The sequence below is a fragment of the Arachis hypogaea genome, chromosome 2 (genome assembly GCF_003086295.3).
Source record: "Arachis hypogaea cultivar Tifrunner chromosome 2, arahy.Tifrunner.gnm2.J5K5, whole genome shotgun sequence".
Lineage (NCBI taxonomy): Eukaryota > Viridiplantae > Streptophyta > Magnoliopsida > Fabales > Fabaceae > Arachis > Arachis hypogaea.
This window is the reverse complement of record NC_092037.1, coordinates 45,738,247-45,762,210: the sequence shown is the minus strand read 5'-3', so window position 1 is coordinate 45,762,210 and position 23,964 is coordinate 45,738,247. Positions and strand designations below refer to the sequence as shown.

At 34.0% G+C, this 23,964-nt stretch overlaps 1 protein-coding gene and 2 long non-coding RNA genes across 3 annotated transcripts; 1 reads left to right on the top strand and 2 right to left on the bottom strand.

Annotated features, from left to right (window-relative positions):
* Positions 1 to 3,669: 3,669 nt before the first annotated feature.
* On the top strand, positions 3,670 to 6,009 carry LOC140177871 (uncharacterized). The gene is made up of 4 exons (XR_011869412.1): positions 3,670 to 3,764; positions 3,902 to 4,026; positions 5,603 to 5,667; positions 5,756 to 6,009. It is a non-coding gene; the product is annotated as an uncharacterized lncRNA (long non-coding RNA).
* Positions 6,010 to 6,693: 684 nt separating this feature from the next.
* On the bottom strand, positions 6,694 to 9,610 carry LOC112724694 (protein FAR1-RELATED SEQUENCE 5-like). Its single transcript, XM_025775423.1, has 4 exons — positions 7,625 to 9,610; positions 7,270 to 7,410; positions 7,085 to 7,165; positions 6,694 to 6,801 (listed from the first exon to the last, which is right to left on the bottom strand). The coding sequence occupies exons 1-4, from the start codon at positions 9,608 to 9,610 to the stop codon at positions 6,694 to 6,696; spliced, it is 2,316 nt and encodes a 771-aa protein (XP_025631208.1).
* A 10,352-nt stretch (positions 9,611 to 19,962) lies between these two features.
* LOC112743729 (uncharacterized) lies at positions 19,963 to 23,466 on the bottom strand. Its single transcript, XR_003172262.3, has 2 exons — positions 22,049 to 23,466; positions 19,963 to 20,402 (listed from the first exon to the last, which is right to left on the bottom strand). It is a non-coding gene; the product is annotated as an uncharacterized lncRNA (long non-coding RNA).
* Positions 23,467 to 23,964: the final 498 nt, after the last annotated feature.

The window sequence follows — 23,964 nt, the reverse complement described above, 5'->3', positions numbered from 1 at the left end:
GAATTCAGCTTCCGTTCTTGTTTAATTACTGCGAAGATGGATGTGGTTGAAGGGAGGGAGATGCCAAGGAAGTGTTCAGACGAAGAATAGTTGATTAATGAGTTTTACCTTTTTCTTTTGAGTTTTTTTGCTATGTTACTATGTTAGTTGAGTGTTTATTAAACCTTTTAATGTGAAAATAATCCAAACGTCGAATCAGTGGTAGAGGGTACTTATTATTAGCCAACTCTTTGTGTTATCCTAATGTTTGGAAAACATAAAATACCCTTTAATTGATTGATTATCAAAATATTTTGGAAATGTATCGTTTATAAATGTGTAGAGATCCCCTTTAATTGAATCACAAATGTTTTCAAAATTGTACACGTTGTTGATAAAGAAAATGTTGTAACTAATTTATTTTTAAATATGAATTGAATTGCAAACTAGTTTATTTGTTAAATACTATTATATATCAAGAAAGCATGTAATCAAATGATTTCAAAATTTTAATTTACCCAGTAAAGTTTGCCTCAACCATGAAAGATTTTTTAGTTTTAATTATGTTAATAACTAACGTTGAAGAATTTAAATTTAAACACTAATAGTTATCAAAATAGGTAGTCATAGGCATTAAAAAAATTAAAGATACCTAGTAATCAAATGATTTCAAATATTTAATTTAAATTTTAAAAAATAAAAAGTTTGTTTCAACATTCAACCGTTTATATTTTAATTTAGTATTAATTGCGCTAGTAACAAATGTTGAAGAATTTAATTTTCAAAGAAAATACTAGTAGTTACGTAGAAACCCATTAATTAAATTAATTCTTTTATTTAAGTCATAAAATGTGCTTCAACAACTTTGCTAACATTAATTGGGTTAATAGCATACACTTAATAATTTCATTTTCCTAAGATTTTTTTTGAAGGCAAATTAAATTTTTTTCAGGTTTTCATAAACAACAGGCATTGATAGAGGGGGATTTACGGGGAGTTATAGGGATAGAATGGAAGATTTGTTGACGATTATCCAAAAACGTCACGTTTTAATATCTCAATTAAAATTTTAATTTTTTTTAAAACGCCGCGTTTTAATAGCTCATTTTAAATTTAATTTTTTTTCCTTCAAAAGCGTGCAACTTACGTATCCTTCACTTTTCAGTTTCCATCTTCCTTCATAAAACACTCCTCCTTGTAACCCAAAACTAACACACTTTGCTGCTGAAGGTTTCGACTCCAAGAGTTTCTTTTCTACGAAAATCTCGACCAAGGTAAAACTCTATCCTAACTCTTCTCTTGATAGTGATTGGTTATTATCATCATCTTCACACAATGTCCATGTAATAAAAATTTAATCGTAGTAAAACCAATATTAGCCAGTTAAGGTATTTTAAATGAATGGGTGACTGATTTGGGTTTCTCATTTGTTCATCTGAAAAGGATTTTATGCATTTAGGTTTGATTAAGATTTTTCTGCTAAAGATTCAAAAGTTCACGACATTCACCTGTTTCAACAAAATGAAGAAACACTGTTTGTGAAAAAAATTGAACCACTTTCTTTCCAGTACCAAAGAACATGCATGTCTGTAGATTTTGAATCGTAGTGTCAGTTGTATGATTTTTTTACATGAACTCTGATGTAGTTCATTTTTCAACATGAACTCTGTGTTACACTTGCCATAGATGTCGTCTTCAAAGGACAAGGGTAAGAGAAAGCTACCGATGGATCAGTGTACAACACAGAACTACAAGTTGAGGTTTCTGAAGCCAGTAATAAGGCCATCAATATTCAAACTGGTAAATCACCGCCCTTGACTACAGAGCTTTAAATTTTCTTGTTTGTGCGATGCTATCAATGTTTTTGACCCAACTTGACCTATGTGTAACAGTCATTACCTATAACTCCGGATGAACTCCCAAACCGTACCCCGTACCTGGACCTGGTTGTGCCTGACGGAAGGAATAACCCCTTTCGGTGCTTTTGGTTGCCAGTCCTAAGTGGCAAAATTGCATTGACTCGTGGCTGGCAGGAGTTCTACCAGACGTACAAAATCAATCTGGACTCCATGCTCTATTTCACACACAAAAGAAAACTCCAATTTCCAAGTCCGGATATTTGATTTTGGTGGCATTGAGAATTCATACCAACTCCGTGATCCTGAGGAACCACCATATGTAAGGACTGGTGACTATCAAATTGCAAAATGTATCAACATCCCTCTTTCAACCAGTGCTAAAGCTGTTGCTGCTAAGATAAAATCCAAGTGGCCCTTTTTTGTGATGGACCTAACTGCTCGCATGATGTCCTCACGATTGTTGGTAAGCATTAACTTGTTACAACTTGTTTTTTAAAAATTTTTTTTCTACAGAAGCATTAAACTACCTGATACTTACTGAAATATCTTTGTTTAAATCAGCCTAATGTCCCTCATCTCAGTCACTTCACTGGTCAGAGGCACGCTATCATCCTTACACACGGCCACATAGAGGTTGAAGCTACATATACAAGGTACAGTGGAAAAAAGGGACGGTAGCTTCGGTGTTATTTCTGGAGGATGGAAGAATTTTGCTTCATTGTGCAACTTCAAGCCAGGTGGTGTGTGGATCTTCGAGGTGATATCCACTGAGCCAGTGATGATTATCCAAGTTCGATGCAGATATGATGCCTTAAGATGAGGAATAGAAGGCGTAAATAATGAAGGTGTTTGACATGTTTGTCCTTATATAATGATAAAACTTTTTCCGTAGTTTTAGGAATTATGAAACTATATTTTCTATTTCTTGTTTGTTGAACAGTTATTTTGCCTTTTTTGTGTGTGATGAATTTGAAAACAAACTTGGGTATTAACTTAATCAGAATCGCATTCGCAATTAATGTAGCTTTCTGTACGTTTTTAATTGAGTTTGTCATTTTAACTTGATGAGAATTTTTTTTTCAAGTTCAAATGGCTGAATGGCCTTTTTTTCCTGGAAATAATCCCAGAATGAAATTATTCCTTTGGGGAATAAACAGTATTTTTGTTTGTTAGCCTTTGACATTCACTTAACTAATTTTTATATATAAAAAAAATTTATTAACCATTCGTCGTTGGAGAACTAGTGTATTTTACCGGAATTTGGTTAAAATGAGAATTTTTTTTGTAATTGCACAAACCTTTTAAAAAAATATGGTCTAATCAGTCAGAAAGACAAGAGAATCGCATGGTTTTGTTAATGTAAAATTTTTTGAGCTTGGTTTAATGAAAAAATGTTTTTCTTTTTTGGTACTTGATCATAAGATTAAAAAATAAACCCGGCCCAATCAAATCACTAAAATAGCCCAACCACAGTTTTTTAATGACTCTATGCTCGGTAATTTATTGTAGTTGGGCTTACATTTCTGCTGGGTTCTAGGTCCAGTGTGGAGTGTGTATTTTTTTTTCTTAAGGTCCTTAAGCACATGTAATCAGAGGGTGATCCATAATCATAAACAAAGTAGGTCACCGCATACTTTTTATATCATCATCCTATCTCCTCAGCCCTATCATGTTCGTGGTGGTGAGTACCTTTCGGGCGTTCAAGTGCATATCTTCATCGTAAGAACTCATTCGTCTCCCCTTGGATTAACATGTTTGACTTTATACATTATAAGGTATGGGGATCTGTGTGTTTCTCATTTGGTGTTTTTTTGAATCATTTTGAAATCAGATGGACAGCGGTTGAAACATTGGAAACACCACGGAGTAGGTTGTGTCCACTGGGAAAGGAAATTGATGAAGAACCTAAAACCCAAAGGCTACAGGGTAAGTAGCAGTTTCGTGGATCCTTTTTTTAGGTTTACTGAATTAATTGATTTTTTGATTCATCAATTGTGTATATTTGTCGTGCTGAGTTTTCTTAATCGGTTGTTTGTGCAATCATGATGGTACTGGGATCAAAGATCAGGCCAGGGGCTATTCGATAAAAAAATACGGATAACTTAGCATAGAGAACAATAGTGACGATGATGGTTAATAACCTTTGGTGACGCACGAAGAATCTATGAAGACCGATACTGGAACACAGGTAAGCTTAAGCAGCAGTTAATTTACATTGTGCTGTATTAATTTTGTTCATTAACGTGTTTGGTGGACCATATAATTAAACTCAAATTCGTTGGAATTACCAACCGGAAATGAAATAAACGGAAAAGAGACTAAGAAAGAAGAGGTTAATGTTTGGTTGAATGAAGGTTTGGTACAGAGTTCTCAAGTTACAGAGATTAAAGTCTATGTATTTTGTGGTATGTACGTGTTACGGTAAATCCTAGTTTAAATTTGTTGTGATCCATTAGGGTGACTCCGTGGTTGATTATTCGAGTTTGAGAAGTTTCTATGACGATCACTGCTGTGTGGGAAATGATTTTCTGATTCGGACAGTGGCGATCGTTACGAAAATTTCTCAAACTTGAATAATCAATCTCTGAGGTACTCAAACGAATCACCATGAATTTGAATTTGGATTAACTACTACGCTTAGAAACCACAAAATATTTATGCTTTAGTCTTAGCAACTCATCAATTCTGTGCCAACCTTCATTCATCCAAACATTGATATCTTCTTTCATGCTCCATCCTCCTTTTAGTTTATTTTCGGTTGGTAGTTCCAACGATATCGGAGTTAACGGTTGTCCATGACCTTTGTTACAAATTAAAAAATAGAAATTGATTTTGTTATACTGCTAGTAGCTTAATATTAATTAACACAGAATGTCTTACTGGTAATTATTCTAACACATTCTCAACTACATTCATGAAGAGGAGTCGGATGAATACTTCTTGGATAAAAAAATTGTTAGACAAATGAATTTTCAATTGTCTTCTATGGGATAAACATAACATGGGAAAGGAGGGAGATGGTAGTATTTGGTTGTGTGAATGCTGGTCCAGAGTTGTTTAGTTATTGGAATTAAAGCTTGGGTATTTCGTGGTTGTTGGATATGAAGGAGAATCTATGTTTAGGATCTTAGTGAGGCGTTCGAGTGAATCAGAGATTGAATATACGAGTTTGACCAATTTCCATGGTGACGATCATGACCATGTGGGAAATAATTTTTCGATTCATATGGGGGTGAGCATTATGGAAACTTCTCAAACTTGAGTATTCTATCTCCGAGGCACTCAAATAGATCACCACGAACTTAAATCCAGATTCTCCTTTGTATTCAAGAATCACGAATTACACATGCTTTTATTCGAATAACTCAACAAGTCTGTTTCAGAGTGCATTCAACCACACACTATCATCTTCTTTCTTGCTATATTTTACATTCATTCTATCCCCGTTGGAACTTCCAAGCCCATCGGTTTTTGTAGACCTTCATAGTTTCTGTTTAAGACAATACAATAAGAAAGAATGAATTAGACAAAACCGACCCGAAACTGTGAATAACACAAGTTTGTTGTTGTAGTGTCCCCATGAATTAACTATATATGTTGCTTCTATAATTCCTTAATGACCTTCATATGCTTAATATAAATTTAAACACTAGGTTGTTGTTGTACTGTCCTTGTAAATGCACTATATCGGATGCTTCTATAACTACTTAATGAGATTCCTATGCGTTAGATAAATTGACCACATCTTTAATTTTTTTTGCAAGAGGTGACTGACGGTTTTGGTTGACTACATGGTTGAGTTGCATGTTCAAATGGCTGCGTGAATCAAGTAATTATAATATTGCAGTCTTTGCTTTCTTGAACTATCTTCACATATACTTTTCTTACAGTCATTGTTAATTAATTTTTAATATCAGGTCATAATAGTCAACAACGTTACGGATGCCAGATGACTACATTTTGGAAATATTCAAGCTCTCAATCCGAGGAAGCAAAACCCTGCCTATCAAAGTCATGCTGTAGTCAAATAGCTGATAACATAGAAAGATTCACTATTGTTCAACTTAAAGGAAATGTCTGCAGGGTTTCAAACATTTATTATTCCTAATGTTAAATTCTGTCAGTATGTAAGACTCTAACAACTTCAAAATTTTATTGAACCTAATAATCGAAACTATGATATGCGCGAATATAAATGTGTTTGTGTTTACGATTTTCTGCTTCATATATAATAGATTTATGACACATATATATTTGAAACTGCTTTCATACACAAGGTGCCATTTCCCCTTAAAAAAATTTCCAATGAATATAGGAAATCTATAATAACAAAATAGATTCACAACCTCAACGTAACAAAAGAGATTTACAACCATCGATGAACAATTCAACCTTGGAGACTACAACCCATTCAATCTAATAATTTGGTTGGTAAATCAAATGCACTAAGAAGGGGAAAAAATCCATTAACACAGCTCTAATTTATCAACTATATTGCATAACCACAATGGTAGGAAGTCCTTACCCAAAAGTCAACCACAATTAACTGCAACGAGAATACAGCAATGTAAGCAAATCACATACATATTATTGAACATAATTATCATCCTAATGGACATATTCACAGTTAATGTAAATAACTACAAATTAAAACTCCTCAATACCAAGCAATGACAAATACATTGCGGTCAGTAAATCAGGATAGATCATGCTTTTAGAACCAATTATATTTGCATTGCACTAAATTCAGAAGACTAATTCCTTCAAATGGTCAAAATGTCCTATGCATCAACGCGAACAATGCCATGTATGATCCTTGTTTGTTGCCACAAGGCAGTGACGATGGTAACGGATCTCAGACATCGATCTGCACATGTGGTGTGTCACATTTCTCCTCAATGACATCATTAACACATTCATAGTTCGTGAATGAATGTTTCTTGTCCTGCTGTGACTCCTTCACCTACTTATGACATCATAATCCCCAATCAGAAACCATAATCATGCATAAAACCATAATGGTCATTCATCACAAAGTGGTTAAGAGGAGTTTTACGCATCACACCTGAGTTAACGAGTAGAGATTTTTATTGAAAAAACCATTCGTTGACGCGATGTCAATGGATTCACTGCTTTCATGGAGGCTCCGCTGTTTTATAAATTTTTTTAAACAAGAAGAACGAGATCTTTATTAATTTACTCAGTTCATGACACAGAAATTAGAGGTTTAGATTCAAAAAAATTACCTCATCAAAATTGTTGTCTTTACCCTTTCGGTTCTTCATACCCGTCGTTGTAAACTTCCTTGTTCCACCCTTTTTAAAAGGCTGCGCAAACAGAGGAACATTCACATAGTTTAATGGTTTTTAAAGGAAGACACACCGAAAAAGATATTCACAGTAGGAGCCTAGTTAGAATAAACAAATCGTACCTTGGTCTTAGGTCCTGAGTGGTGTTCGGACTTAACTGAGATCGACCTCGAAGAATTAGCAAACCTTTTTGGACTAAAACCTGAGTCCTTGGCTGATGCATTGTCGTCTGATCGATCACGAGGGTTACCTTCCACACTATGCTACATCAGATCTGGAAAAGCGTTTGTAGTAATGACCGTACTTGTGGCAATTAGAGCATGCTCTCTTCTTCCTCCAAGAAGACCTCTTGGAAGGGGCTCCTTTGCTTTTGACAACAAAGGGATCGTTGATGCCTTTCACGTTAACATTAGGAGTTGACTTGCCTTGTTTGCGTGACTGCAGGCGGATAACTAAATTGACAAGTTCAGACTAGACTTTATCAAAGTCTGCAACATCCTTACAAGCAATATCACACAGCTTGTTGCAATTCGATGCCAATGCACCAACTCGAAACTTTAAGACCCTTTCGATGTCATCATTCACAGGCATTTCTGTGCTAATAAATTTATACTTTGCATTCTCTGTCCACCTTTTGTAGATCAACGAATCTGGAAACTCAAGTATGTTTTTGAACTTCATGGCACAGAAGACATGACTACACAGAATACCACGTGATTCAAACAGCTTGCACGAGCACGAGAACAGATTCTTACCTCTATCGACTTCCACCCGTAGATCTTTGGCCGGGTCTCCGAGAGCAGTCACACTGAACTTGACCTTGTCCAAGGTTGTGCTTAGTACCTTGATATTCAAAGCCCCTACCCTCTGAATCTCATTACGAATTTCCTTGAAAATGTTTTGTGTGAAATAACATGATGCAGATCTTTCATATACCTCCAACGAGGTAATCATCACTGGCTCTGAGAACTGAGACTTAAAGTCAGTTATTAATTCATTGTTTCTATACTCCTTTAAGGCACTATCCAGGTTATGCATGAAATCAATGAGGGTGTTCTTGCGATTAACATAAAATCTGATGAGAGAATTTATACATTCGCACTGTGATGTCGTCCTTATGTAACCGAAAAACTTATCCCGGAGGAAACAATGGGACCACATCGCACGAGTTTCGTACGTCTTTTCCATCCAGGTACTCCCAACAAGGTTGTGCTTATCCAAAATGGCTGCCCATCTCCGATCAAAGTCTCTCTGGTCGTTGTTGTCGTATATAAGACACTTAAAATCGCACAGGAAATTAGGATTCTTTATATTTTCACATGCATTTCTCTGCATATGCCATCCGCATAACCGATGGGCCGCATCAGGAAGAACATTCTTGATTGCATCTCGCATGGCAAGGTCTCCATCAGTTATTACTGCTTTAGGACTTTTTCCACCCATCGCTTCAACAAAAGTTTCCAACAACCACTTATACGTCTCTGTGGTTTCGTCGGATAGTAGGCCGGAGCCAAAGATAACAGTCTGCCCGTGATGATTGCATCCGGAGAAAATGACCAAAGGCTTGTTGTATTTATTCTTCTTGTAGGTTGAATCAAAGGCAACAATATTTCCAAAGCAGTGATAGTCGATAATTGACTGCCCATCTGCCCAAAAAATATGCTCGAGCCTTTCGTCACTAGTGAACGTATACTTTCCAAAGAACAGCGGATCATTGTTTGACTTGCCAATCAGATAGTTTATTACCACATTGGCATCCCCGTTTTTAACTTTCGACCGACGATAACGATCAATGTGGTTGTACAAATCTTTGCGTGTGAAGCCAGCATGACGATATCCACCCTTCTGAAACGCAATATACCCCATAATATGGCAGGTCTTGACACCAAAATTATGAAGATTTTTCACTTGGACTTTATCAGTGACAGTGAGACGACGATTGGTCGGAACCAGATGCGCAAATTGGGGTGGTGTCAGATCGTGGTTGTGAGATTCCACAAAACATAATACCTTCCATATACCGCAGCCATAGTCAAGCTTTACCCTAAGCCAAGCTGGACACTTGGTTCGTGTTAGTGACCTTGCCTCCCTTGATCTATCATCCAGATCAAGATACCTCACATTCCTCCACCCCTCTTTGTTGCAATCAAGTTGCCTGCTAATGATTCTACCTTGATTATCCCTAACCACGTCGTCCTTCCTCATTACAAATCCATGCCAACAAGAATAAGCGTTATAAAATTCGCAAGCCTCATCTTCTATCCTAAACTCCAGGTTCCAAATATCCTCCACCATTAAATCTGCTATTCTTTTTACACCACAGACTTCTTCACTCTTGCTAGTAGAATCCAGCGAATCCACATAGTCGTCTTCAGCATCATCTTCTGCATTTGGTTGATAATCGAAATCATCACCCAAATCATTATCAGAATCAATCTTCACATCATCCTTGTTTATGGACATAATTTAACCCCTGCCATAATTTTACCCAAAAATGTCAATAAATAGATCCAACAGCAGCAACTACGGGAAGCTAAACTAAGCTGCATGTAAAATTAAATCAACCAAAACCAATTAAACTAACCCAATTGTTTTCGACCCCAGTATAAGATTTTAATTTCAATTCCCCAAACCTAGCCACAACATAGAACTGGATAATGTTACTTAATTTTCAAATTCCAGAATAGCAACCCAACACCCTAAACAGAGAACTGTTTAAAAGGCATAGACTATCATCCAAATTAAACTAATCTGGATTAACAAAAAAACTTAATCGGACATACCTTGATGACAACCAAAGTTTGAGCTTGAACGGATAAAAAATGCACTCTTGGAGGGAGGTGACCTTGCCGAATCGGACGCACCTAATTCGAAGCCAACCGAAAAATGAATGTTGGTAAACCAGCTTCAAGCAGCCACAGTTTCGGATCAAGCAGAAGTTCAGCTACAAATTTCTCTACCGGAACCACATCAGTTTAGCGTTCACCGTCTCCTCAGTTGACGTCGACGCCAATCCGACAGAACCAAAGCACCAGTTCCGGAACCTGTTACTCGAATGAGATCATTCTTACTAAATGGACATTGGGTATAGAACGAAGGCAAAAAATCAAACGGGATTGGGTAGTGGGTTCTAGGATAACAACTTTCAGGGTTGGGTAGTGGGTATAGAACGAAGGAGAAAAAAACCATGGGTAGTGGGTTCTATGCGTTTTCCAAGTTCTGAAACATGCATGTTGAATTTCAGGAAGAGATAGAGGGTATTTTTTAAAATGAAAAACAAGTTAGAGATTACAAATTATAATTGCAAAGTTTCCCAATACACTATACAGTATATGTATACAATAATTAATGTAGTATTTGTTATGGTATATGTTCATTAAAGGTTTTTGCTATAACCAATGAATGCATTAATGAAACTTAGAAAATTTTTTTGATCAATGACTAAGATGATAACACATATGCAAGGGTAACTTACCCACAAAATTAGCATAGGTTTGGAAGCTCTCCAAAATTGAGAAGAAAACTTTGGATTGAGGTTGACTAACTAATACCTATTAGACACTTGACATTTGGCAAGAGAATTACGAAAGAAAGATAGTTAATCACCACAAAAAGTGAGTTAAGTTACGAAAATTCAATGGAATGTTACTGTGAAAGTATATATTGGATTTGGACACCAAAAAATTAGGCATGTGTTATGGAATCTGGACTTCGGTTAAAAAAAAAGGATAAAACAACATCAATAAGCTAAAAATATCGTAGAGTGCATGAATTTTGATGGTGATTTATTTTTTTTTGTTACCCCAATACTAAATAAGTAACATCAATAAAAAAAATAAGTTTACAATTCTTGAATGGGAAGGGAAAAAAAACTAAACAAATAAATTTATTCGAATAAATAGTAAAAATTTTAAAAAATATTGTTAAATAGATGTTTGAGATGAAATTTTTTTAAAATAAAATGGTTTATATTGAGACACAAACTTTGAATAACTTTCTATTAATTATATATCAATTTGGGATTTAGATTTTAGGTTTTACTTGTATAATTTTTTTTATTGTCATTTAAAAATTTAGAATTTAAAATTTAAAATTTAGAATTTTAATTTTTTTCTTTTTTTATAGAATTTTTGGAAGAGATTTTTTAAAAAAAAAATTTATATATATAGAATATTTGCATAAAAAAATTACACAAATGTCCCCAAAAATTTTTCACTACATACAAAATTCCGTGTTATATGTTTGTTGATGATAGCCAATGGAATCTAACAATTTAGTATAGAAGAAAGGCAACACTAAATCATGGAATGTTACCATTATCTCGATGCATATTTTTAAATATTGTAAATAATTGGTTTCGGAAAAAACCGTCCGATATGAGCAAACTTAATCATAGTGATAAAATTGAGTAGAATTTAATTGATTTAAGATGATTTGTAAAATTTAAATAGTCTGAGTCAAAAATCAAACTCAATTAAATGAGATATTTTTTTGTTACAATTGATAGATTCGTCCTTGACATAGCATACCCCAATTATTCAGATTTAGTTCTAATTTTGATTAAAAATATTTTTTTGGTAGTGTCAATTGAAAGTTTTTTTTTTAATTTATAAAAATTGAGTTGTTGAAAATTAAATAATATAACATAAATTGACAATAAAATTATCTTAAATTTATTTGCTTAAAATTTTTTTAAAAAAATAATTTTTTGTCTAACATTTTTTATTATCAAATAATTTAAATAATTTGCTTTAGTTTGTAGCCCCTTGATAAAGTTAGAGAAATAAAATGATTCAGACTCGAGGTAATTAAAATGATATCCAAATTTTTCAATGCAAAAATTAAAATTGCAAAGTATAACGAGGGGTTAAGTACGATTTTGGTCTTTAAGATATAGTCTAAAAATGTTTTTCGTCTCCAACTTTTTTTTGCAGATAAAATTATCCCTAAAGTTTAAAATCAAGTTTTAAAAACATCTTTTTTACTTTGGACCAAATTACCCATAATAAAAAAATTATAAAATAAAAAAAATAAGAGAAGAGAGTGTTTCTGTTCCTGCGAAGGAAAAAGAGAAGAAGAAGAAAAAGGGGGAAGGAAAGAAGAAATTGTCCATAATCTACCTCTGTCTCTGTTTCTACCGCCAAAAATTTAAAACTAAATTAAACCTTAGGGATGATTTTAAAACCAAATTGAACTTTAGGAATGATTTTGTATGCAAAAAAAAAGATTGAGGACGAATATTGTCCAATTTTTTGTTTATTTTAAAAATTAAGAAAATCATAAATAGGATAATAAATAATTTTGTTTATTCTAAAAATTGTAAAGTATAATTTTATTTGCTCTTTTTGTTTTTTCAATTTTTAGAATAAACAAAACAATTATACAAGTAAAACCTAAAACCCTAAACTCCAATATTGATATACGATTGATAAAAATTTATTTAAAGTTTGTATTTCAATATAAATCACTTCATTTAAAAAATTTCATATCAAACATCTATTTAACCATTTTTTGTTTGCTATTTTCTCGAATAAATTTGTTCTTCAGTTTTCTTTTCTTCTTTCCGCTCATGAATTGTAAGCTTGCTTTCTTTTTTTTCACCGACTAATATTACTTATTTAGTATTTGGTGTAACATCCTACCATACAAAACTTTATGCTTAAGTTCATAAATCAAAGGTGGTGGAGAATTACGACCTCTAAACGTAAAAATGCGTACTTAAGCCTATATGAAAAGAAATTTAACTAGGAGCCCTGAAGAAAAAGTTAAGCAAAACAGAACTCGAAAGATGTGAAGAACGGATTTTTTGCTAGTAAAGAATTTTATAAAAATAGTCGCGTTGTAAGTATAGCTTCTAAACCAATAGAAAATCCTTTCGTACAAACGTTTGGTTGTCACAAGTAACAAACCCAATAAAATTTATAAACCGAAGTATTCAAATCACGGGTTGTCTTCTCAAGGAATTGCAGGGAAGTATGATTTATTATTGGTTATAGAAAATAGTATTTTTGGGTTTTGAAAGGGTTTTGAACAGGAGAAATATAATGCAGGAAATTAATAAATTAATAACTAATAAACTCTTGGCAAGGTATGAAAACTGGAAGTCCTAACCTAGTTATCCTTATCAATGGTGATGAGAATTATATTTTTGCTACCACTAAGTCAACCTCTAACTGTGAAGGTAAGTTAAGTGGACAAATCAATTTAACACCTAAAGTCCTAGTCAACTCCTGAGGAAAGACTAGAGTTATGGGGGTCTAAATTAATCAGCAAAGATAGTAATTATCAATCACGATGAGTTTGACAACTCAAGAGTTACTAATTAATCAACCAAAGCCAAAACGGAAAAATCTAAATTATTTATATAATAAATAGAAGAAAGCAATCATGAGTCTGAAATGCCTCAAATTATATTAAATTAAGAAAATCATAACATGAATGGTCCATAAACAAGTAAAAGAATAAATAAAAAGAACATTGAACCTGTGATGAAGAAGATAAAAAATATTCCTAAGTCCTTTAAGAGGAGTCCTAATCATAATCCTAAGAGAGAGGAGAGAGCCTCTCTCTTTCTAAAAACTACATCTAAATCCTAAAACTATGTATGAATGTATGTTGTATGAAGTATATGATGAATGAATGGATTCTCCCACTTTATAGCCTCTAATCTGTGCTTTCTGAGCCGAAAATTGGGTCAGAAACAGCCCAGAAATCGCTGATTGCGAAATTTGGTATGTACATGTCGCGGAAAAGTGACGCGGAGGCGTTGTCCACGCGTTTGCATGGATTGCAATTCGCAGATGCGACGCAGGTGCGTCATCCACGCGTTCGCATAGCCTAACTTCGGTGCAGCTATAGCAAATTATATATCGTTGCGAAGTCCCGGATGTTAGCTTTCCAACTCCATTAAAACCGCGTCATTTGGACCTCTGTAGCTCAAGTTATGGTCGATTTAGTACCAAGAGGTCATGCTGGACAACTTTAGCAGTTCCTTCAGTTCCTTGTATTCCATCCAGTTTTACATGCTTCCTTTCCATCCTCTGAGCCATTCCTGCCTTGTAATCTCTAAAATCACTTAACACACATATCAAGGTATCGAATGGTAATAAAAGAGGATTAAACATAGCAAAATTAAGACCAAAGAAGCATGTTTTCAATCATAGTACAGAATCAGGAAGGAAAATGTAAAACATGCAAATCATATGAATAAGTGGGTAAAGATAAAAACCACTCAATTGAGCATAAGATAAACCATAAAATAGTGGTTTATCAAGATGCATCACATTCAAAATAGTTAAGCGTAGAAGGGAATAGATAACAGCGCATGGAAAAGATAATATACATGTGAATATAGAGTTCCAAAGAAACATATAGCTATCTCCAGACTCAACCTGCAAAGCAAAGGCCGGTTTGGCTTGGGTCCAATATGGGCCAAATTTTTTGAAATTAGTGTCAAAATTCTTGTTTTAATTAGCTCTATCTTATTAAACTATAAAATTAATATTTTAAATTTCTTTTATTAAAAATTAATTTATTAATTAATTATTCACTAATTTTACAGGGTTTATAAATTAGGTATAGGTTAGTAGAGTTGTTGAATGTTAGTGGATAATTAGTGTAGTTAGTAGAATTGTTAATAATATTGTTGAAAATATTTATATAAATAGTTTCCTTTTATCAATGAATGTGGCAACAAAGAAACATTTCCTTATTCTTTTCTTGTATTTCTATCATATTCCTTCACCATTTATTCAAAAGATAAAATAATCTTCTACAATTTAAGTAATTAGGTCAAACAGTTCCTAAAATATTAATAGATTATCGTTTATAAGAAGTTTAGACCAATTACTTAAATAATTTGAAATTAATTAAACTAATCTTGAATAGTTAAAAATTGAATAAAGTTTTTTTAATTATAAAATACTACTTTATTTTTCAAACAAATCATTAGAGAACAAAAAATATATTTACTGTAAAAAACACTTGAATACGATACTACGGTCGCTTTTGGTATATATAAATATGTATAACTTTGTTGTATGCGAATATATAAGTATACACGTGTTTGTTTAGTATTGATGTTTGTCCATTTCCTTAACACGCCCCACATCAGGCTTATACCTATTATTAGAAGGGTCGCGTTAGTGTATAGATCAAAGTTGATACAGATATACAGATTTGTTTTCACTTAGTTTCACATGTCGACACGTATTGGTCCCTTGTTGCAGCTTGCAGTTGGCGCAGTGGAGGTGGCGTGAGCCCACTGCGCGAAGCCCCAATTTCGCCGTGGTAGGTGAGGAGTGGGGGACTAGCGACTCGTCATCCTGGTAAGTAAGGAGCTGCGTGGACCCTGTCTTCATTCATCTTCCATAATTGGAATTTAATAATGGAAAATGGTATAGGATTAACCAGAACGTGAATGGTGTCATGTTCTTTGTTCTGTGAGTGTATAAGTAAGAAAATATAGTAGATATAAAATTAGTTAAGAGAAGTAATATTTTGATGCTGGAGTAATTAATTTTGGAATCCAATTGTAAGAGTAATTAATTTTTTGGAAAAAAATATGTTGCAGGAGGCAAAGAAAACAAGGAACAAGTACTATAATTAGAAGCTAAACAACTATAGAGTATTTAGTTTGGTGTTATGCATGATGATTCTTGGTTTTAAAAATAGTTAGACTAATATTAACAGAAAATATTGTCCCTACTAACATTTTTCACTTTTAAGGTTACCATTCCTATTAAAATTCACTATATAGCTCATACTAAATACTGATGCTTTTGCATTTCTACAATGATATGATTATACGAAGAAGTGATTTTTCATTCCATCAATTTAACTAGATTGTTATCCATTTAGTCACTCTCTTAACTTCCTCATCCAGTATTACATAGAGGTGTATGTATGAAATTGTCCCATGTGAGGAAAATAAATGAAACAGCTAGCTGCCTTGGAAAACATACAAGTGTCCCTACTTATCAATATTGAATTGAATTTCCAATTCTTCACCTTACATTGTATTTCTCCACTGCTGTGTAGTTTTCATTTAGTTTAGTTCAGTCAAAGACGTTACTTATTACTCTGGGAATTGACCGGATGGTAGGTAGGATAAAGAAGGTTAGATTTTTTGTTTCATGCCATGTATGGGATTCACAATGAAGCTTGTATAGGAGGTATAGTAAGATATTCAACAGTAGAAGTGATATTGTAATACATGTTATTGGTTAAAGTATCTTAATTCCTGTGATAATGAGGTGGAGATGGTTTTTCGCCCTTTCGTTAATAGGTGTGACGAGAACCGCTTTGTGCCGAAGATAGGCTTTAGCTTGTTAAGTGTTTTTGTTGATGTTATTAGTTAAGAATAGTTACAATTGATGAGCTTTGATGAGGGTGGTAACACCTCCATGAACCATGTTTTGCATTGAACCCAGAAATAGCTGAATTAAGTTTACTCAGTTAAGAAAGATAGTTGATGGTAACTAATTTGCTGATGGTTTAGTTATGCCCTTAAATTTTTTTTCTTTTGTTGTGAATGTGTGGTTGGATTCACCAGTTACTAACGTTGTATTCAATTATAATGAGTTGCTTTTCATCAATTTGAAATAGTTCTTGTTCAATTCTATCTTAAAGTAGATTCAATGTAGTGGTTGTATGCCTTATTTGTGGAAGTGAATATTTCCTCCGTTGTATATTTGTGGTTCTAGTTTTTAGTGTATATCTGCTGCGATCATGAGTTGCATTTCTTTAATTTGTATAGATTCAGGGTAGAACGTTACACAGCGTTGGCCGATGGAGTTCAACCGTATCTTCGATAGTGAGGGTCAAGACTCGGATGGGGACAGTTCAGATGATTGTTCCGGACATTATCGTGGTACTGACGAAGAATAAGATGAAAAGGAGGGCTTTGAGGCCCGAGGTGGTCCCAAAGCAAGGGAAAAAGGTGTTGGTGATGGTGTCAATTGTAGGGGGTCTGGCGGTGCAAATGAGGAGGCAAGCAGTGTGCCAAGCCAGCAAGTCTTCACAGATGACTTCCTGGGCAGAGAGCTTGCAACCGAGGAGGATGCTTATGCTACATACAAAGAGTTTGCCAGATTAAGGGTTTTGGAGTTCAGAAGGGAGATGTAGCTCGGGTTAATGGGGTTTTGGTCAGAAGAGACTTTTTTTTGCCATCGACAAGGGACAAGACATCCCAAGCACTACGACCGTCCTGAGCGAGTAAGAGAGGAGGGGCTCGAGAGCCGGACGGATTGTAAGGCAAAATTGAAGATTTACTACTATTTTTTTGACTTAAACCGATCGGTTCGGTTTGGTTCATAGTTGGCTCCTTGAAGACCGAACCGAGCCTAACATTATCGGAAGTGTGTTTCAAATTGTGTTAGTTTTCTTTTTTTGTTAGCCATTTTAAACTATATTCCTTCATATGTTTTACTGTTGGGTCAAGTTGAAATTGTCCTGAATTTGGACGCCATATACTATTGTTATTTTAAGTCACTTAAGGTTTTAAACTTTATTTTACGGTGACTTAACTTATGATTATTAGGGTTTAAAAACCCGAAGTAACCGACCGAATCGATCCGCTGTCGGTTTTCTTCGGTTCATTGTCCATAATGCAACAACCCAACCAGTTGCCATCACTTCAGGACCGTATAGGCCGGTTCAGTTGTTTTACGGTCCAAAACAATAACAAACCAACCAAATTACACCCCTACAACTAATATCCTTCTTCTTCAATGAGCAAATCTCAGATCAAGTTATAGTCACCAATAACCCCCAAATTCATTAATTTTGGAGTTTTCTCCCGAACGGTTTGGTTGAACAGATTTTTACCGATTCTAAGAAGTTTTCACATGCTTTGACCGACTTTGACTGGTTCTAATTGACTTTGACCGGTTCTGTTCCTTTAGCTGTTCCAAGATTGCACCAGACTAGTTGCGAGTCTGGTCCACCAGTTTTTGCAGTCGAACAGGCTGGTCCGGACCGATTCTTACAACTATGTCGATTCATTTAACCTTTCTTGCCTTCCACCAAAAGCCACATCATCTCTTTTCTCCCGGCACTCCTACTCTTCGGTCAAATCATCTAACAACGAAGAAAGAAGGAAACGGAAGGTGCAGAAGCTACGGTGGGTTCTAGAACAAAAGGCGTGTTCCCGCATCCATGCAACAAGAAAGGGCTAATACCAAGAGCCTAGTCACACTAAGGTCAGAGCACATCAAAAACTATTTTCCCTCATTTGTACTGCAACAAGGATCCAAGAAGAAATCTACCAAGTCTCAGGCACAAAACAAGCAATGAGGGAGAAATCAAAGTCAAATCCGGACAGTAGAAGATCCACGGTCCAAAACCAAACTTCGAGCCAAACCAAAACTCTATGTGCTAGATTCAAGAAACTTGAAAAAAAAGGATGAGAACGTATGGGTAACATGCATGCAATAGATTCGGATCTCTCTCTCCTCACTGACGAAGCCGCTGCAGCTCTAATGCAAGACAACAAGACAGTATGGGTTTTGAACTTACTTCAACCTTGGAAACTCCACTCTTTTATAATAACAGTGAATGGCCAACGGTTGAATGCAAGAGAGTAAGAACAAAACACAGGATTCACATCTCATTGCTGCCTCAGTTGTTTGAGTTCTTCTCCTTGATGGTTCTCATTTTTTATTTCTTTTTCTCATTTTGGTTTGTCTGAGTCTCATCAAAATTCTCCAAACATGGTGAGGTTAGTCGAAAACTACCAATGAGAGGTAAAGGACAGTGACTTACACTTGGAGAAAATGCCGTAAGATGTTCCTGATTTTCTTTATACATCTTTCTGTTTTGTTTCATAATCCTATGGAGATTCCCTTGCAAGTTGGATTATCACTTGGCTGTTGAAAGCTATGATGAGTCCTAGTCAAATTCAAATTTGGTCAGGATCTGGATTAGTCCCAGATAGGATTTGGTAGATCCTATTGAAAACATTGGTGTATGTAATTCTGCAAAAAGTTAGTCAAATTTCATCAGCATTGTGACGGATACTGGATATACGCTACATTGCATTTAGTAGCTAAACCAATATACATCTAGGTGTTACTTATACTGCTCTATTCCATTTCTGTTTCTGTTGCTCAGAAGACAAAAATAAAGTGTCCCTAAACCCAACACGAGACAAAATTAACAAAAATCTCCTAACTTCCTTTGAAAAGGCAACAAGTAAGATTTAGAAGAAAGGGAGGCTAACTGCTAACATACAACCCCCTCTTCTCTTAAGCACTGATAGCCATCAAAGTTTAATTTTAATACATTGACAGTGTCAAATATTTTGTATAGTGGTTTAATTGCATTCTTACATTTACATGACTATTCATACTATTAACGTAAAATGTAATTATTTCTCTTGACATGTCGCTATATAATTGGATGCATATGAAAAACAATTAATTGTAAAATACTATTTTATTCTTTTAGAATTAAACAAAAGATTATTTCACTATTGTTAATATTAAATTTGAATTCATAATTACTGACATAATCTTTGAACTTCAGTAATAATTTAATATTTTTTAAATTAATGCTTAACGGAATATGTTAGTGCTTTAGGAATAAACTAAAACCTATATCAATTTTTTAAAATTCAATCTTCGAATATTATTTTTTTATTTTGAAAAATAATTATCAAGGTGTTTTCATATTTTTAAAAAGTAAAATTTAATATTTTCGTAGGCATGTTTTTGAAAAATGTTTCAGGTGGCATTTTCATATTGCCTGTTTTCTGTATTAATTTTTTAACTAATCCTTTTCTAATTTCATTTAAATTTTATACAAAAGAAAAAAAATTTTACAGTTTCAACTTGTATTTGCAATTAATTATATTCAAAATAAGAGAACCACCTCAACTATTTTCAACATGCTGTTTCATCTATATTTTTTTCCTAGTTTACTAGACTAGCTTTACATGCATATTGTTTTTGGCACCCTCATATTTCCCCTGAAAGAGAACTTTTTTTCGATTTGAATAATGTTACAACTCTTACTCCCTAAACCTATTAACAGCCCATTGCCCATACATTTTGGTCCACACTGTTCTCTCCAAAACATATTAACTTGCCGTTACGGGGCCCACCTTCGAAGTCCATTACGGGCTTCCCTCACTCTGGCTAGCTGGCGCGGCTCTTATACCATCCAGCCTCGACAAAGAGTCTGACACCACTATCAAGCTGCTCTCTATCAAAGATCATCATGCCACTTGTCACCACAACTTTCTCCAAAAGGGAATCTGTATACACTAATATCTGTAAGCTATAATTCCCCTTATTGGAATGAAGTAAATTAAACAAAAAATTTTCCAAGGCTAACGGTTATTGTCCTTCAAAGCTCAGCACTATAACTCGAGTATGCTTATCTGCTGCGTTAGCGAGGATGTTTGATATATCATGAATAAATTAATTATAATTAAGATAGTTATTTAGAAATTAATTGTTGAATTAATCTTTTAACTCAACTGTAGGGTTGCTAGTACATCTCCAACTTAAATCCAAAATTTCTATTAAATATATAAAGTTTCGTCTATAGAAACTAATATAAAAGTAAAAAGTTAATTGTCTTTTGAATTTGGAAAAATTATTAGATATAAAATAAATTTTATATATTTATTTTTTTATGTTAATTTATGGACGACAAAATTGACCCAAACATATTTAAAATAAGAGTTATATAAAACTAATTTGATTTTAAATAAATGGGTTTCAACTAAGAATTGCATATGAAAATTGTTTCAGCTTATATTAGTTCCAACCCAAACTAACTGAAAATGAAAATAGCTTACAAACGAAGAGGTTAAAGAGTTTCGTGTGGTTATCTTTAATTCTTTATATAAAGTTGATAATTAAAAATTATTAAATTTAATAGTTCTAACAGTTTTAAACTTCCAACTTTGCATGAAAATAACTGTCCATAAATTTCTACTTTATAAAAAATGAGAAACACAACGCTTCTCTAGTAAAAGAACCCCGACGAAGAGTAAATGTTCATTAAAGGGCAATGGAGGAAAAAACTTGAACACTGAAGATGAGACTCTTGGCACAATAATGTTAATAGGACAAACATCAAAGTTTACAAGACCTTGCTTCAAGAGGTAACCAAATACGTTACCATAGTTACTTATAATTTTACATTGGTTTAAATAATGAGATAATAAAAACTCATGAGCTCAATTTCATACCTGTTGTTCGATCTTGTGTGAACTTTTGTTTTATAAGGTTTTTGTTTGCACTATTTTGTCAAACATAAAATATTTGATATTATTATCGAGCGTAAAAAGTCTATCATTTCTACATTAGTCCCTAAATTATTTTAAATAATTATAAATTGGCCTTTCTTACAAAAGATTGAATGACCAAGGGGGCATATCAGTAGGTTTGAATTTCAATTTTGCAACTCCAGTTTTGTGCAACATATTAGATACTCTAGTTATCTACCGAAATAAAAATACACTGTAGTACTATACTACAATATAATTCCAGTTGCACTTTTCAATAAACCATAATTACCTTAAGAAACCATTCGTATAACGTTCAGTTTTACTTAACCCTTTTTGGAAATTGAATATAAACGGGATGAAAAACATAGCTTAAAAGTCAAATTTAAGAATTAGTAATTGCATAGTAACACTACTAAATTGAAGGCAACACTTCTGCATCCTGTGTCATGATCAAGAGATTTCCTCTAACCAAATAAAAAAAAAAAAAAAAAAAGAGATTTCCCAAACTTGTTTGAGGCAAGCCTTGTGCATGACACAGCAATCAAATGTCACCGCTTGCAGAGATTCATAAATTACAGAAGAAAATTGTAATTAAATCGGAATTTTATTGCAAGTATGATAGGATAAGACTATCAAGACTTGGAGGAATGAGTGAGTCTCACCATGTTTTATGATCCAACCACCTCCATGAGTTCAGCAAAATTCTAATTGTACTTTTTCTCTCTGTGTGGCATTGCTTAATTCAATATAAACCAGCTTGAACACTCATTTTGGCAAGAAACAAGTTGTCACCTGCTTTTGATTCTAGCAAAAGTAATTAGAACATAAAAGGGATTTTCACTAACATCTTAACAGGCAACTCATTGCAATTTTCAGAAATATTATGCAATAAACAAATATTTACCGTATGAGAATGAGTTCTAATAAAGGCAATGCTCCCCATACAAACATAATAAGAAATTTCAAGCAACATTGATTGGCATTTGTATCTCTTGAAATTGAGAAAGCTGAGAATCAATTTCAAGTTCATGTATAATGGCTGAATGAGTTCTACACGTTTACAAAATATATGGCATTTTTCAAGCAGTGTCAATATCGGGAAGAATATAAGTTGCTATATCTTATCCTTTGTACAGTTTAAATCAAATTGCAGCCTTATGTAGGACTCTAAGCTTAAATTTTCTTTTCCTGTTATTCTCTTCTTCAATGCTTTGCAGACATTGCAATCTTGGTTTCCTTTGCCAAACATCACCTCAGAATCAAAAAAATTTTAAGAAAAAAAACGCCTTTGTCAAATGAGCTGTTTACACTTTACAGCACTCAAAAGTAACCATTTTGATTTTGATCATCCTATTTCATCAGAACATTCAAGCACGTTAAGCCAACTAACCTACCATCACTTTCTCATCCAAAAATCCCAATCCTACTCTGTCATAATTTTGTTCTATCTACCATGAGTTTAGTAATTAAAAACAATGCAATAATTCAGTCATCCTATTTCTACTTAAATGTGAGATACCGTGTATTTTTGCTAAGCAAGAACAATGTCATTATGACAATTCATTTATCCAACAAAATAAACCCACTTCCACATAAATATTTCCCCCAGTGGTAAAAAATAAGAAGCGACTCACTGACTTGGCAATTTGGAACAGAAACAGCAAACATGGGCACAAGTCAGAAAAGAGGATAACTATTATTATTATTATCAATGCAAGTTATGATTTCCACCAATGAAAACCACCATCACCAACAACAACAATACTGTGAACAAGAGGGATTACGATACAACATTTTTACATGATCATTTCAAGTTAAACAAGAGATAGACACAACCAAGTTTCCAAATTACACCTTAGAAGCTCCACCTATTTAAAGTACATTATCTATCTCCCTTCGTTAGCATAAATGTTCATGGCTAATCTTAAAACAAACATGAAAGGGTATCAATCCAAACAACACTTATCAGTTATGATACAGAGAGTATACGATATCCAAATTGACACAAAGACTTGCAATCCTGAATATTAGAGGAAATTTTCAATTTTTCATCCCCCCCTCTTCCCCCCCCCCCCCCCCCCGGCGCGCGCGCGTCTTTTCTCCCTCTTTCTATAATGAATTCATGATCATACAGCTGAATTAGGTTTAATAACAGTATTAAACATAACAATTTTATTGGCAAATCAACAAGACCGTTTTGTAGAGGAAGAGACGATATGTCTCCAAAGGTAACGCCCGCTAGCCATGTCAAGGAAGGACCAAAACCCAGATTCTAAAGCAGCGCGAACCTGAAGAATATAATCCCCAAAATCTAGGTTAGGATTAAGAGAGGGAAAAGAAAGAAAGAAATACTATTTTTAACGCAAAATTGAAGAGAGAGGCGGAAATTGATGAACCTTTGTAATTGAAAATTTTGAAGAATCGGAGGGTTTGGGATATGTAGGAGCAGAATTTGTTAAAGAAGGATCATCATTGCCTTCGTTGAGCTGAGGTTGAGATCTGAGGTTTCTGAGAACAAAGAAACCCGCGAGTGTTGCTGACAAGAATATGAGAATGATTCTCAAAGGGCACATTCTTT